This window comes from Aythya marila (assembly GCF_965140915.1).
Source record: "Aythya marila genome assembly, chromosome: 1".
In the NCBI taxonomy this organism is placed as follows: domain Eukaryota; kingdom Metazoa; phylum Chordata; class Aves; order Anseriformes; family Anatidae; genus Aythya; species Aythya marila.
Genome location: NC_139042.1, coordinates 119425196 through 119440303, shown reverse-complemented (window position 1 = coordinate 119440303; position 15108 = coordinate 119425196). Strand labels below are relative to the sequence as shown.

Here is a 15108-nt window from a genome sequence, read left to right as displayed (position 1 = left end):
CATCAGCCCACACGCTCAGCTCAGGCCCACTCCTTCCTGTCAGCTCCTTGCTTTTCTTAGCCAGAGAGGGAGGTGGCTGCAGAGCCCGAGCCAGGCGTCCCTTCTCCAGCAGAGCGGGGAGAGGGGGCATTGCCATTGGGGTGGAACAGCAAATTCCAAGGGTGCAAGGAGGTATCACTGCTTTCTGTGGTGGTGAGAACTGCCAACAGGCCCGTTTCTTTCATCCCACCAGGAAAAAACACACGTCAGCATTTGCAGAACAGCTAAAAAACTTGTCCCCAAGCTTCTCCTTACCTTAGCCTGTTGCTCCCTTGTTCCCCATACCCACATCACAGTAGCTGTGAGATGAGGGCACTTCTCAGTCATTTCACCTGGCTGAGCATGGTGGCATAGATCAACAGGCAACTTCACGGATGATTTCCAATCATTTATTTTCATTCATAATTGCATCCATTTGAAAACATTGGATAAGATGTAAACTGACACACACACACACACCAGTCCTTTCAACAGAGCTCACAAACGTTTCATGAAGTTTCCTCCTAAAGCTTTGGCTAGGGTGGGGGAACACCCCCCCCACTCCCCAAGGCAGACGGTTCTTCTGGAGCCTGTCATTCACTCTCCACGTGATCATTAAAAGCAGTTCCATAAAGACAAAGATTTTGGGAGGCTGATTTCCCACACTTCAGAAAGAACCTCGCCTGTCCAGAGGAAGTTTCACTGTACAAACATCCTGGCAGTGGAAGAAAATCCTAGGAAAATGTGGAATGCTTCGCTGAAAGCAATATAGGAGAACACATCCATAATCACACACGCTTCCTGCCCTACCGAGGCAATGTACATTCATATAGAAGGAGAAAGTCGAGCACGTTATTAAGACATTAGGCAGTGAGGCTGTATCCATTTTATCTCTAGAAGATATTTTACAGCAAATGGTTTCATCAAGACACTTGAAAGCAACCTACTTAGAAGAAGAAAAAAAAAAAAAAGCACCATCATAGCATGAAGGCTGAAATGTGATTAGAAGTCACAAGCAGCACCAGCTCAGGCTCACGAGCGACTTTTGTCATTGGAGGACGAGTTAAATGGAGAAAACAGTCAACGGGAGGGCCTGCCACTTGTCTACACAGCAGCACAATTTCAGAGAGCACACTCGGAGTGTAAAGCCACCAGTTACACGCTATCTAATGGGGCGCAGATCTTAGCACAGTCACCAAACTACAGGGTGCCGGTATTTGCACGCAGAGGGCTTAAAACTACAACAGCAGCAACATCGAGACCCTGGCCCTTCAAGAGTTGCCCTGAAGACCATGTTAATTGTGGAACAAAAATGCCTCACGAGGTCACAGTTAAAGCAGCCCTCGCAGGCTGCACTAGGTTTTAATTTTTTAGTGGTCAGTGTTGAGCCCAGCAATAAAATAAATAAATAAAATAAAAGCCCATTAGTGCACAAGGGATCCCAACAGTCTGCCCTGGCTGGAAAGTGGAAAAGGGAGCGTTACACCCTTCAAAGGCTTCTTGCTGCTTCTCAGGGCTATTAAAAGGAGAGCCCCAGAGCGTGCATCCAAAGCCAGCAACTCTTCCGCTCTTCCAGCCAGCAATAGATCGTGTTACTTTGTGTGTGCCTTGGGAGACTGAAAGCACAACACAAATCCTCTCAGGAAGAAGCCAGGAGGGTAAACAAAACAAAAGCCATGTCCTTAAAGAAAGGGTCACCACTGCTATGCAGATCGGAGTGACACGAGCTTCCTATTCACTGGGGAATCTCGGCACCGAGCTCTCCTTGTACAAAACCCCAGCCTTACAACTATTTTACTGGCCTGAACGGTTCTGGTTCCCTTTGGAAGGAGGACAAAAATAAAACTTAACTTTGGCACTTTACCCCCCTAATTGGAGTGGGCTTGAAAGTCCACGCTGCCAATGCCACTGAGGCAAAGGACAAGGCCATAGCGGCACGTGGGCTGCAAAGTGCTACCAAATACCTGTGGGACAGGGTGCACTACAGGGCCAGGCACTGCCTGGGGCACACGTCTGTCAGGGAATTGGTCAGAAGTCTCTTTGTGTGGTCAGGAAGCACGAGAGGTGTCCCCTTTACCTCATACAGGATTGCTCCCTGGCTGAAAAGGGGTTTGCTGTTTCTGCACAGCCCCATTCCCAAGTGCAGCAGCTCCTCAGTTATCTGATGGGTATAAGAAGTGCAGGCGCCACTTGAGGAAAGTGAACAGCGCAAAGAGGGACATGGCCTTCACCTTAAACTGGGACATGTAATCAAGAGTATACACACCAAATACAGCAGGGATCTCTGGGGACAGCCCTAATTCTGCTCCTTCCTGCAGAGCACATTCAGCACATTCATTCACCTGGAAGGAGTTGTTTCCGTACAGCAACTGTACCATCAGGCAGCGGTCTGTTTTCCCCTCACACACATTACTTCAAAACATCTCCTCCTTCCTCAGTATGTTTACCTGCTGTCTCATGTCAGAATCCATAATCAGAGCAGAAACACTTTGAGGGAGATGAGGCGAGCCGTCAACCCAACAGAAACTCAGCTTACAAGAAGAATGACGAGATCAAAGATGACAGCGTCTTCTCACCCAGTCAGAGAGACAGGGCAGGAGCCGAGAGGATCTTACAAAGCCCTACAGGAATGTTGCTCACAAAAGGCACTTAATACAAGCACGAGCATGTATACACAGCTGGATGGAATAGAAAGTGGAAGAAAAAACACACCAGAGAGGAGGGAGCTGCTCAGCAACTGCCTGGACAGTCTCTTTTAGCCAAGGAGCCTGGCTTCTGCAGCAGTGCATGTTATTTGTATTACAAGTTCACCCTCCTGACATCTCCAAAACGCTGCATGTAGGTATGAGCCAGGGATTCCTTAGCCTTTGCAGGAACCAGCACACACGCTGAAGTCCAGCAGCAGGTTCCTCTTGACGCCAGAGTTTGCGCCTAACCAAAAGCCAAGTTCTCAAAGCTTTGTGATCTTCTTCCTGCCAAGCTGAGCCACGTGCAGCTTCCGACAGTGCAAAAAGGCAGCAGGCTCCTGCTCTCCGGGTTTGTGCATATGGCTTAGTGCTTTCCGCAACCTATTGCTGGCCGATGGCACGCGAAGAACCATTCTGCCTGGGAAAGCCTCCGATGTCTGTGACGGGGTGGGCAGCCCACACACCGACCACGAAGAAAAGGTGTGGAGGGGGTAGTTCTAGGGGAAGGGGCCGTTCCCCCACTAAAGAAAGTCAGTCAACGTCATCTGCAGGAAAAAAAGGCTGTCAGACGATGTCTTCGGCAGAGCGCAGCGGAGGGGGAGACCCCAGACTCAGGAAGTGGCCCCAGTTGCATAGAAAGCCCCTGTTGTACTGGCCAGTGTCTATCACTAAGCCGCCCAGGAGCCTGCGCCCGGTGTTGTCGCGCAGAGCCAGCCGAGCTTCCCTCTCGGTCACGTTGTAGCTGATGTTCAACAGCTGGATGAGGAGGATGTATCCCATGCCAGCTGTTACAATGGCACAGTACCACACGCAGGTGAACGACAGAGCAGAGCTGGCAGCGGGGAAAGAGACGGGAAGGAAGCCATTTAGTTCTGGAGCAGCTGTTTCAGAGCGACTTTCCCCGGTAATCGCTATCCTTTCAAATCCCCGTCTACATCTGCCGCAGCGATCTCGCCTTGCCACTTGCATCAGATAATCCTTCAAGGCTTTCTCAAAATTAAAGCTTGCTGGCTTACTTACTGACAGCTTTTAGCGCTACCGGAGCTACTCCCGCACATTCCTGTCGCATTACCTAGCTCTTCGCTCTCGCTGCTGTAAAAGCTTTACGTGAGGAAGCGATGGTGCTCGCACCTGACAGATGATGGAGTACAGAGGAAGGCAGAGCCACTCGTGCTAGCGTGCTCTGTGCACCGGCAGCACAGCCGGTCTCCGAACACGTGTCTGGTGCTTCTCGCCACCCTCCCAGCCAGACACGGCATATTAATGCTGTCTGTACCGAGCAGATAACTTGGAGCGACAAAGCCACTAGACAAACACCATCTCCTTCCTCAGCGAGGCAGCACGCTGATTCCAGACTGCCAGACTATCGCCTTTCACCGGGAACAACCATCTAAAGGGTGGGTCTGCGTAGGACGCAGTAAATAAAGGCTCCAAATCCCAGCTCCTCCAACAGTTTCCTAGACATAAACTGTGAGCTCTCTGAGTCTCAGGCTCCCCACCCTGGGGAAAGCCGAGATGCATCCTTGCTTTCCAGAGCTTTTGAAGGAGCGCTTTTTGATCAGGCTTGACAGCCAACAGCACTGGCCATGAGCACAGAACGAGGAAAAGCAAGGAGCCAAGCTGCCTGCTCAGGCTCGAGTTCCCAGCCCAGCCCTCTCCCATGCAGAGGTCTCACCTGTAGTCAGAATAGGCCCCAGGGCAGTAGAACAACGCCACGAACAGGGTTCGTCCCCTACAGACGGTGTCCAGGGTCAGCGTAATCCCGTACACAGAGGTGAGCATGAAGAAGGAGAGCGCAAGGATGAATGCTTGGTGGTTCTGCTCCCCTACACAGCTGTTAATCCTCCAAAAAGGAAAGAAGAAGTTACTTGGCTTGGGAGGAGAAAGGAAAAAAAGAAAAAAGAAAAGAGCTTGCTTCTTTTTTTCTCCCTCCCCCAACCGTCAGAGAACCTCATCTCCAAGGTCTCGCTACAACACAGGCAGCTTCAAAGCAGCTTTACAGCTTTTTATAGAAAGCTTACAGGCACAAGTCAATAGACCAGTACAGTAGGAATGGTACGCTATTTGCCTCAGAAACTTATAGGAAGCGTAGTATCCTAAGCTAAGACATTTATACCTGCTGCTCCTTGATTACAGTACTGTGCGCAGGCAGCTTTGGGTTCCCTTGCTCCCAGGTGAGCACTTATGCAAGTTAACTGCGGGATCGCCAGTGCTCCTCAGACCCAGTGGAAAAAAAAGACAAAAAAGACTTGGAGAACCAGGAGCAATTCTGAAATACGCTGTAGAAATTAGCAGCGGTCGTCCCACTTATACAGCAAATTCACTTTTTGAAAGAGCATCGCTGAACATTCGGAATAGGCTAGGGAAATAAGATGTTAACTTAAAAGAAAAAGGAGAGGAACAAAAGAAATACATAGCCTCAGCTGTGCAAAACCTACCAGACACAGTGATGATCCAGTCTCCTCACACACCTGCCACAAAGCCGGCAGTGCCCCGCTCGGGCTGGCCTGACCAGCTGGCATTTCGCACACCAGTCCTTTCTCACACCTTCTGGCCCCTCGGCTGAGGCTCTGGAGTAGCTTTTGGCCTCCCCATTCACAGCACGGCCGCTGGCAGCTCCTGCCGTGGCGACTCCGTGGAGCCCGTTGGAGCTCCCTCGAAGGTTCTTGTTGGGAAAATCCTGATGTGATGACTTGGCATCGCCTGCTGGGATGGGAAGGTAGCCGGGGTCTTTCTTGGCTCGTGACAAGGCTGCGAGCATGAGAACCAACCCAGAGGTGAGGAGCACCACTTGGGAATGCCCCACCTGGCCTCGGGGAACCACCTCCTGGAGAAAGACATAGTACATGTAGCCCAAGGAGAAGAGTCCCAGGCTCAAGAAGAAGAGAGTCCGCTCCTTCCTCCTGTGGGTGAGGTAGTAATACCACAGCACCACCACGGGAAGAGAAGTCAAGACGACCAGTCCCAGCAGGAAGTGCAGAGCCGCGACGTGGAGGAAGACGGGCAGCAGCACGAGCGGCGGCACGAGGCTGACGTTGATCTTCACGGCCCCCGCGAACCAAGGGACGCGGCAGCGGTCCGCAACGTCGTCGGCGATCCTCTCCAGAGCCCCCGGGGGCAGGGACCTGCAGGTCAGCCACCTGTCGGGAGGGAAAACACAGCGAAGGGAATAAATATACGGGGAACACCTGCGGGGAGCTCTCCGTGGAGAAAAGGCGGCCACCCCCCTTTAACTGTGGGCAAGGGGGCTGGAAACTTTCCCAAGAGGAAAAGGGAGGGCAGGAGAGTGGGGACGCGCTGAGGGGGTCCTAACGGTCGTTTCTCTGAGGGAGCCTCAACGGTCGCTTCCCTGAGGGGACCCCAACGGTCGAGGGTGGTGGTGGGGGGGGTCCTAACGGTCGCTTCTCTGAGGGGATTCTGTGAGGGGAGCCCAACGGTCGTTTCTGAGGAGAGTCTCTGAGGGGACTCCAACGGTCACTTCTCTGAGGGGATTCTCTGAGGGGACCCCAACGGTCACTTCTCTGAGGGGACTCCAACGGTCGCTTTCCTGAGGGGACCCCAACGGTCGCGGGCGGTGTGTGAGGGGTCCTAACGGTCGTTTCTCTGAGGGGATTCTCTGAGGGGACCCCAACGGTCGCTCCCCTGAGGGGACTCTGTGAGGGTAGGGGGGTTGCCCCGCAGCCGTTACCTGTCGCAGCCCTCGTCCAGCTCCCGGCAGTCGCAGCAGCACGCCGCCAGGTGGTTCCGCCGGCCCCGCCGGTCCACGTACTCGCAGCAGCACAGCGGCTCCTCCATCGCCGCCGCCGCCGCCTCCCTGCCTCTCTCCCTCCCTCCCCTCCCCGCCGTGCCCCGGCCCTGAGGGGAGGGACGGGACCGGGAGGGGAGGGGGGGGCGGGGGGAGGGGCGCGGCCGCACCTCTCCTCCCGCCCCGCCCCCGCCCCCTCCCCTCAGCAGGTGCCTCGCGCCCGCCCCCGCCTCCTCCCCGCAGGCCCCGCCCCCCTCCGCCGGAGCCCGGCTGCTATTGGTCCGCCCGCTCGCCAGGCCCCGCCCCCGACGCGGAGGTGTGCCGGGTTCCCCCCGCCCCCGGCCTCGGGGCCCGTCGAACTGACGGCGGGACGAGCCAATGGCTGCGCGGGAGGGGCGGGGCTAAGCGTGACGTAGCGGCACCTGGCGTAAAGGGGCCGCGATTTTTCCCACGCGGGTCATTCATTCATTGACGGCGCGGCCCCACAGCCGCTATGGGGTCGGGATAGGGTCGGAAGGACCTCGCCCTTTGCACTCCAGGCCCGTTCCCAGCGGCACAGGGAGGAGATGGCCCCGAGCAAACCCAAACTGCTGCCTGCAGAGCTGCGTGCTGCTGGGCACAGCCCCCCAAAATATAGGGGTGCCCCTACAGGAGCGCAGCCCCCAAAATAAGGGGGTATCCCCTACACAGGGGGCACCCCCCTATAGGAGCGCAGAGCCACGTGCTGCTTCTAGAAAGCTTTATTCCGTGCGGCTGCGGAGCCACCATAGAAAAAGAGTCCGAAGGGGATGGGTAAAGTCCCTGCCCCATGAGTCCTCCTCGAGCACGCATCTCCTTGGGGCCGAGGGCTGGGGTGGGCATTAGCTGTCGGGCTTGCTGCTCTGGGTCCTGTTCAGGTGATCAAAGCTTCTCTGGAGCATGGAGAGGGAGAGTTTCAACTGGGGAAATAAATAGTGAATCAATTAATCCGCTGGTAAGGGCCATCAGGAAAATCCCATTCCCCTCCCTCCTCTTAGTGGGATTCCACCCCATTTCCTACTCCTTTTCTCTATAAAAGGATCACTGTACTCTGCGTTCTTAACAGCTACACTCCATGCAGTTCATCATACCGTACTGTTAGTAATTATTAACTTCATAATTCCTAACATTACAGTATGACAAAAGTCTTAACACCCTGCTAGACAACAGCACAGAGAAGTTTCCCCACTCATTTTCAGTCATTGTTGACATTCACGGCAAATACTTGAAGGAAAATGGCAGCAAGGCATAATTAATCTTTTATTTTTTTCCCCAATTTATTTTTAATACCCAGCCCTCCCAGTGCATTTTCATGCACAAGACGCAATTAGGTTGCCGACAACCCTCAGCAAACACGAGGTGAAAGGACACTGATGAGGCGTGACTTCCCCACAGAAGTGTTACTTGGGACGGGAGAGGTGGCTGAGTTCTCACTCCACCTTTTAAAAGTTTTCACACTGCGAGCGTTCATGGAGGCAGTTTAACACTTCAGCATTCACAATTGTTTGGGTAGGAGGCAAAGAAGCTGAAGAGGGAATGGAAACCAGGGAATTCGTTTCCCCAGTGAAGTCTCCGGCAATTGGAAGCATTTCAAGTTGTGCCCAAAACGGTTAACAAATTAATAGCAGCTTTTTGTGCAGAGACACCTCTAAACAGGGAATATCAAAACTGGCTTTTTTCCACCCTCCTTTAGTGCGTGGGAGAGCACAGAGCAAACTGCTGATGGATAGAGCTACATGTGAACTCCCCCACAGCTTTCCTAATCTAATAATTTCTTCTGTCACATTTTAAGATTTAATAAAAAGAGCTTAAAAGCAGAACATTCAGAGGTTATAAGTAGAAAGTGCTGTATGAAATTCACTGTCCTTCACTTGCTGAGTTGTAATTTCAGCCTAGGGGTTTAGCAGTTGTTGACTTCAGGACCAGATCACTAAAGATTAGTGAAGCTCTCACCATCTAGGTGGGTAGAGGGGAGCAAAAGCCTAGATAAACCTGCCTGAATAAACCCTGCAGTGAGGTAAGCAAATACTTAGTTATGTTTTGAGTCTTCTCAGGAAAGAGGATCTGTTTTGAATCTTTGCTTTGTCACAATTCAAAAATCCATCAACAGATCTCATCAATAAAAGGTACTTGACAGGCTTAAGAAAATTGATACGACCATTTAATTCTAGCCCAAAGAAAAAAAAAATCCATCAGAAACATGAGCACATTTTGTACCAAATTCAAGCCTAGGACAAAACTGAGGCCAAGGAGGAATGAAACTTTAGTTAGCACCAGAAAACATTAAACAAAGGTTATCCTGGCGTAAGGGAGAAAACTTGAGCTGTTGAAAAACAAGAGTATCACCAGGAAAGACTGGCAGACTTACCTGCTCAAGCATTTCAATTGAGTCTCTTAGTACTCCCTTCACGTGTTTAACCTGTTCCTTATCGTATTGAGGGATCTCCTCTTTTGATACCATTTCCGGGGATATGCTGAAAGAGATTGAGATTGCATCAGGAACATGAAACAAGCACCTCCCTGTGCCTATCCACCAAAAAGCAATTACCACCACTGCTAAGAACATCCTTTTCCCAAAGCCACATAAAAAGGTGTCTGCAGTTTGATTCTGCTTCCTATTGACTTGAAGGTACTGCCTCAGACCCTTGTAGTGACAGTCACCAAGAACAAATGTGCTCACGTTACATCAACAATTTAAATTCTCACAGCTAAGGTCACAGAATCACAGAATAACTGAGTTGGAAGGGACCCACAAGGATCGTTGAGTCCAACTCCTGGGTCCCCAAAGGACCAAGATGGTGAGACCTTTCTTATGAAGTTACTCTAAATCAGTTCTAAGATCTTCACCGTGGGAGGTCACCACACTGCCTCCATACTCAAGATCAGGTTATCATTTGTAACTTAACACATCGATGACAGGGAGCAACACCTGAGCCTCTTAAAAAGATCTGAAGATGAAAGGCACCTAACACGTAAGTTTGAGGGGGAGAAGGAATTTTGCAAGAGAGGCACAGAGATGGAAGCTAAAAAGCTAAGTGAATCTTTAACGTGATGCTTGAGATCATGCTGGTTCACACAGGATGAAGCGAATACTTCAGTTCTGTGATCAGCACTACAATATTCACAGCAGATGAGTCACAGCAGGGTGATAAATGCAAGCTAAGGTTAACGCTTCCCCAAAAAACAGCTTGTCAAAGGAGAAATTTATTACTGCAAAATGCAGTCAGACATGTCACTGGATATCAGCATAGACCACAGAAGAGCAACGAGCCCTAACAGTGTTTGAAAATGTACCACCAGGTTTCATTGTCTGAGATCTATTTCTTTAAATCAGATTCTGTCACAAGCCGAGAAAGAACAAAAGCAAAGATTGGGCATTCAACTTACTTCAAAGAGCTTTCTTCCTGAAGCTGGACATGATAGAGAGACTGAGCTGCGTGCTCTATCTTTGACAGTTTGAGAAACAGCGTTATGTTCAGCAAAACCAACAGCAGCAAACTGCAGAGAGAACAGAGAACAAAATTAAGTCAGGCTTTGCCATTACTGTTAGAATGCTACAGAAGTGAGATCTGGGCTACGAACATCTAGGAAAAGTGAATGCTTCTTGGGCAAAAGGGCACAGGGCAGTGCTGTACTGAAAAGAAAGATTTACCTAAACAACTCTTAGCAGTTAGCTTTAAGCTGTGCCATAGCAACCTACGTGAAGGGACAGCAGTGCCTCCTCTGGAGCTTCTAAAACAGGAATGAGTTAAGTTCTGGATTATTTTTTTTGTAGGAGCAGATATAGGTAAACCTACAACAGACCAGTTTGTCAAAGCAGCATTTTCATTCCCTCTGTCACTTCTTAAGTCTATCCATTTCCCCTTCTACCCAAGTTTCTATATTTACATTCAGATAAGTTAGGATTTATCATGCTACATGCAATGCTAACATGCAAGTGAGGTAGGTAGAGGCCGATACAGATAAATACCAAGATGAGATTGAGATAAGCCATGTTTTAATGCAAGTACTTACAAGACACTCATTACTACAATGATGGTGGTGGTCCTATTTACAGGATCTCTTTTCCTTCCTAGAGGGCATGGAAGAAAAGGAGGTTATAAAGTCCTGAAGAACACCCCTAACAGATGTGTTGGTGCCCAGCATTTCACACAACAGCTCATCAGGTTCTGATGGAAGTAACAGATCACACAGGTACATGAGATTCTCTCCAGAATTTACTTAATGCACCCAGTCATTTCTGCAGTCGTCTCAGCCGTGTCAGACAGCCAGGCTTTTCCCTCAGAAGGATTCCCCCCACCCCAGTTTGCTGCAGAGAACACAGCTCTAGGATGTGTCACATTAAGCCCAGTTAGCCTGAGGATGCTGCAGTCCATGCATTACCACCACTCATTCAGCACACACACCGCCAGTCCCGTATTAGCAGACAGCCTGCAACATTGCTCTCTTCTGCTCGTTCTCCTGACCAAATGAGACTTCCTGTCAACAAATGCTAAGTCAAATTCCCCTTTAATTCGTCCCATCCGAAACATTTTTGTACTGACCTGATGACTGTTTCAAAAGGGTGAAGAGCATCTGCTAGTTGTCAGGCAGTGACCTACAACTAGTGAAGACAGCAAGCGTGTGCTGCTCAGCTTGGAGAGGACATGCACTCACCTACTACTGTGGGCAGGCTGATATTTAAACTTAATTACCTGATCCCCTGAACAGCTCCTTAAGCTCACAGTTCCTCTGCTGGACAAGGGGCATATATCAAAGCTGTACTGTGCACCAAGGCAGATATTTGTCTGAAAGGCTGGAGCATGAGTGGCTAAATTAAGTTTTCAGGAAGTAATCTCAGAGTCCACCACACATGGTGTCAATCCAAATGCTCTCTTGGTGCTATAGTGTTGTCTCCCCCCTTCAAGGAAGGGCATTTACTCCTACTTCAGTGTTTACAATTCAACTCATGTCATGAAATCACCATTCTCTGGTAAACACAAGTATGTCAGATATTCCTCCTCTTTAAGTGTAGTTAACAGAGTATGCCAGAGTCCAAGTCTCTCATACTCAGTGGCAGTAAAACTACAAGAAATGCTTCAGTAACACAGAAGTTACAGAAGCAGACAGAAAATGGACATCAACATTACCAACAAAATCAAGCATGAGGTGATAGGGCCAAGCAGTGAGTGACAGTTAATCATCTCACGACTCAGATGTGCAGTCTGAAGAAATAAACCGAAGCATATTTTCAGGAACTTGGCAAAAATCAGATTACATCTGTTTCTGATCCCATCTCGTTTTCAATCCCACACAGGTTCTGTGCAGCATTTTAGGATTTTATTTTAATTTTTAAAATTGGAAGGAAGGATTAGATTTGATTTCATCATGTATTCCCTATAAGAGTGACCATGCACGTTCCCAATTTATTTTATGCGAGGTTGAACACACTAAAACATTTACTATCACACCAATCAGATAAAAACAAGAGCATTAAACACACAAGTGTTACTCTGGCACTACTGTAAGATTTACACTTCCTTGAGCATACCTTATGGAAAATAACGAGTATAAAAGTGTGGATACAAGGACTCCTACCTATTATGCTGCCCTGGGACTCCAGCCCCATGTCACCAGAGGAGTGCTGGGAGGAGCGTTTGGGAAGCGATTCTGCCAGACTCCGGTGTAAAGTGCGTCGTCTGCGTCTCAAGGCAACTAATTTTCCAGTATCTTCTATGGGTTGGTTAAGTGCATATTCCTCCATTAGCAGATCTGATTCTGCAGTAAAAAAAAAAAAAGTTCATGAACTTAAAACGCCAAAAAGACAAGCACTGGAGACTTAAATTGCAAACAAGCTGTGAAGGGTGGTGGTGAGAAGAGTAAGTACATCTTCTAGTAAATGAACTTAAGTCAGGTAATTGACATAACTCTGCCTTAACCTATACTGGTCATCTTCTTTGCTATATGGCACGTTGTGCACTTGTCGGATCTGATGTACACTCAGGCTATGCAGGATTGTTTATTGTGTTAGACTGTAGTTAGGAGGAACACTTCCAGACACTGTTAGATTGAGATTAGGAATTGTGTTAGACTGAGCCAGCACACGGCTGGCTGGGCTGTTAGCAGCTATAGCCAGGGAGCCTGCCAGGTGCCACCGCTCCTCTTCTCATACCCACAATCAAGGAAATACTTGTGTTAGAGACAGGGATACGCAGTTGAGAGGAAAAGCTTTTCTCCTGCTTCCTTCAGAGAGCAATTGCTGACAAGGCACACAAGAGCTTTTGGAAGGCATTATGCTGCCAGGCGTCTTTTACACCCCCAGAACTGACAGATGTATTGATAACAAGAGATCCCTCTGGTTGAAACCTTCTTTTCAAACCATTCTTTAAGGAATCAAGCTTGACACAGATGAAAACATGCATGGGGAGGTAGCCTCTTTACTCCACCAAAGAGAAGAAAATGCCTCACCAAGCTGTTTGAAGTTCTCCTGTATTCCTCCCCAGGTGTTCTTCTCGATTACAGACTTCACCAGGCCCCAAGGCTGCTTTTTGTACTTTACTTCTGCAGAAACCCTAAGAAACGGAACACAACAGTGAAGAAAAAGAAGCGTTCTGCTAGGCAGCACAGTGATAGCAGAAATCTCTTATCAGAGGCAAGCCCCTAGCTTATGTCCATAACCTGAAATACCAACTGGAAGTGCCTTGATTTTCTACCTGAGCAGCACACACACTGAAGCGAGGCAAGAGACAGACAGGGGCAAAGACAACACATCAAGCTAAAAGCCTCAGGAGATCCAAATGTCCAAGTCATTGGAAATGTTCTCAAGTCATTTTGAAGTCTGTTTTCTTCTCAGACTCAGAACAGCGGGGTGTTTCTCTCCCACGAACTGTTCTGACTTTAACAAACATTTAGAATAACCTTACAAATAGTTCTGCTTTTTACTCTGTATGCATACACTACATGGGCACAACAGCAGCAGCAGGTGAAATTCATTACCATGCGTCCAGTACTCAGATCCTACCCTGAGGAGACAGAAATTAAACTCACTCTCTGTAAGCATGACACGGGAAGTGACATTCCTGCCTTGCGTCTCCCAGGTTAAGGTAAGCAATAATGCTTCCAGAATGGGAAGGTACTAGAACAGAACCCTGCAGGGGGCTTGTTCGGACAGCCGAGTCAATCTTAGAGCTCTTCATAAAGATGAAGGACAAAAGGATAGCTCATGATCTTTACTTAAATCCATAATGCTGACCTTACTGGAATGCTTGCCCAGCTTTTTCAAGTAATCATTCCAAGAAATGTATGCCCACCGAGTCCCTACTCTAACAAAAAACAGTCATTCAGTTACTTTCTGAGCTGTTTTAAACAGTGTAATGTAAAAGCCAGCTGTAGCACCAGCATGCACTTTGTTCTATACATTCACCCTCTTTACACTGTATTCAAACCCTGGGTTTTGCACTTATCTTAGGGTTGTCATGCACCTCAAAAAAACAAATAGAGCCCTCAAATAGGAAGAATGACTCACTCTAAGTCATCCAGAACAGTTGTTCAAGGACCCTTCTCCCTCCCAGAGGAAGAGGGAGGCTATAAAAGTGCTGAAGACTAAGATAAACCAGAAGGAAATCCAGGCTTGCTTACCTTACCTGTGTTCTGATAAAGTTTGAGATAAAAGGAATTACTAAGGACAACACTAAAAAACGCTACCAAGCATTACATAGTCACACAAATGCAGCCAACAAGGAACTTGATCACTTCAGACGTCTTCAAATGGGAGAGGAAAGTGCCTTAGGACACCCCACCTACCTAAAAAGGTCTAATAATGAAGTCTAGCAATGATTTGCTCAAGTACCCCCACTGCAACGACAGGTATGCTACATCTTCCTATGAAACTACCCTCTTCTGCAGGCCTTTAAGCAAGGATACCTCAGAAACTGTCTCGAAACATCTGTCATAGCTCCAATTTATCTCACTTGCACAATGGCACTCAAAAAACCCGATGCTGATCAGAACCCAGTCCACAGGCTTGGAGATGAGCTCTGTATCTTGTAACATCAACAACCAAGACTTCATTTCTCACCGAATTAATCATACCCAAGTACAGCATACATATGACAGGAGACAGAACAAGCTTATTTTTCAGAAGAGATCCCCAGCTTCAAGAGAAACCAAGCACCCTTTATGCTGCAGGCAGATCTTTTGATAAGCAGATTTCAGCAGCCTGCACCACGGATGCCTCCGAGTCCTCGGCTCCTGCTGCGCATCGCTCAGGCTCACCGTAATCGACATTTGTGGCTGGACGTGCGGCTGATGCAGTATCGGTTCACAGTGTAGAAGTAATCGTGGTAGGGGACGTCGTGGGTCAGTACTTCAGCATCCACCTGATAAGACTGACCTTTCTGGCTCTGCTTATGCAGGATCTATGAGAAAAGAAAGCAAAAAGGAGTAAGTATATTCATGGTGTTTGATTATTTTTTTTTTCCCCCAACCCCTTCAGCCTCAATTCTTTAGGTTAGGCCAACCAACTCCAAGTGAAGTGGAGTAGGGAGAAAGCCTGAACAACCATGAGAGGAGTCAGTTAAGGATATCAAGAGATGACACCTCCAGCTAAAGCCAGCCCAGGCTGTGCAGAAGTAGTACACTATCCCTTCTCCACTGAGATAT

General features: G+C 48.7%; 2 protein-coding genes across 5 annotated transcripts in view; both read right to left on the bottom strand.

The window, feature by feature from the left end:
• Positions 1–464: 464 nt before the first annotated feature.
• ZDHHC23 (zDHHC palmitoyltransferase 23) lies at positions 465–6510 on the bottom strand. Its single transcript, XM_082779279.1, has 4 exons — positions 6394–6510; positions 5144–5845; positions 4381–4548; positions 465–3537 (listed from the first exon to the last, which is right to left on the bottom strand). Exons 1-4 carry the CDS (start codon positions 6498–6500, stop codon positions 3270–3272), a joined length of 1245 nt encoding a protein of 414 aa, XP_082635405.1. The 5' UTR covers positions 6501–6510; the 3' UTR covers positions 465–3269.
• Positions 6511–6968: 458 nt separating this feature from the next.
• The window catches only part of GRAMD1C (GRAM domain containing 1C), a 49335-nt gene continuing 41195 nt past the window's right edge, over positions 6969–15108 (bottom strand). For 2 of the 4 annotated variants that reach the window (XM_082779245.1, XM_082779246.1), the window contains exons 13-19: positions 14722–14864; positions 12916–13019; positions 12046–12225; positions 10483–10540; positions 9856–9966; positions 8837–8942; positions 6970–7388 (exon numbers count right to left, since the gene is read on the bottom strand). In XM_082779245.1, coding sequence (XP_082635371.1) covers positions 7311–7388; positions 8837–8942; positions 9856–9966; positions 10483–10540; positions 12046–12225; positions 12916–13019; positions 14722–14864 — 780 coding nt within the window. In that variant the 3' untranslated portion in view covers positions 6970–7310. Of the gene's footprint in view, positions 7389–8836; positions 8943–9855; positions 9967–10482; positions 10541–12045; positions 12226–12915; positions 13020–14721; positions 14865–15108 lie in introns of all 4 variants that reach the window. The other 2 variants (XM_082779244.1, XM_082779247.1) reach the window with 2 other exon arrangements.

What these genes read in the sequence shown, in the direction of transcription:
- ZDHHC23 (XM_082779279.1), bottom strand. Translation starts at nt 6,500, where the DNA reads ATGGAGGAGCCGCTGTGCTGCTGCGAGTACGTGGACCGGCGGGGCCGG. An exon ending in CTGGACGAGGGCTGCGACAG is followed by an intron (nt 5,846 to 6,393) that starts GTAACGGCTGCG and finishes CCCTCCCGACAG; the next exon opens with GTGGCTGACCTGCAGGTCCC. An exon ending in GGGGCCTATTCTGACTACAG is followed by an intron (nt 3,538 to 4,380) that starts GTGAGACCTCTG and finishes CCCCGCTGCCAG; the next exon opens with CTCTGCTCTGTCGTTCACCT.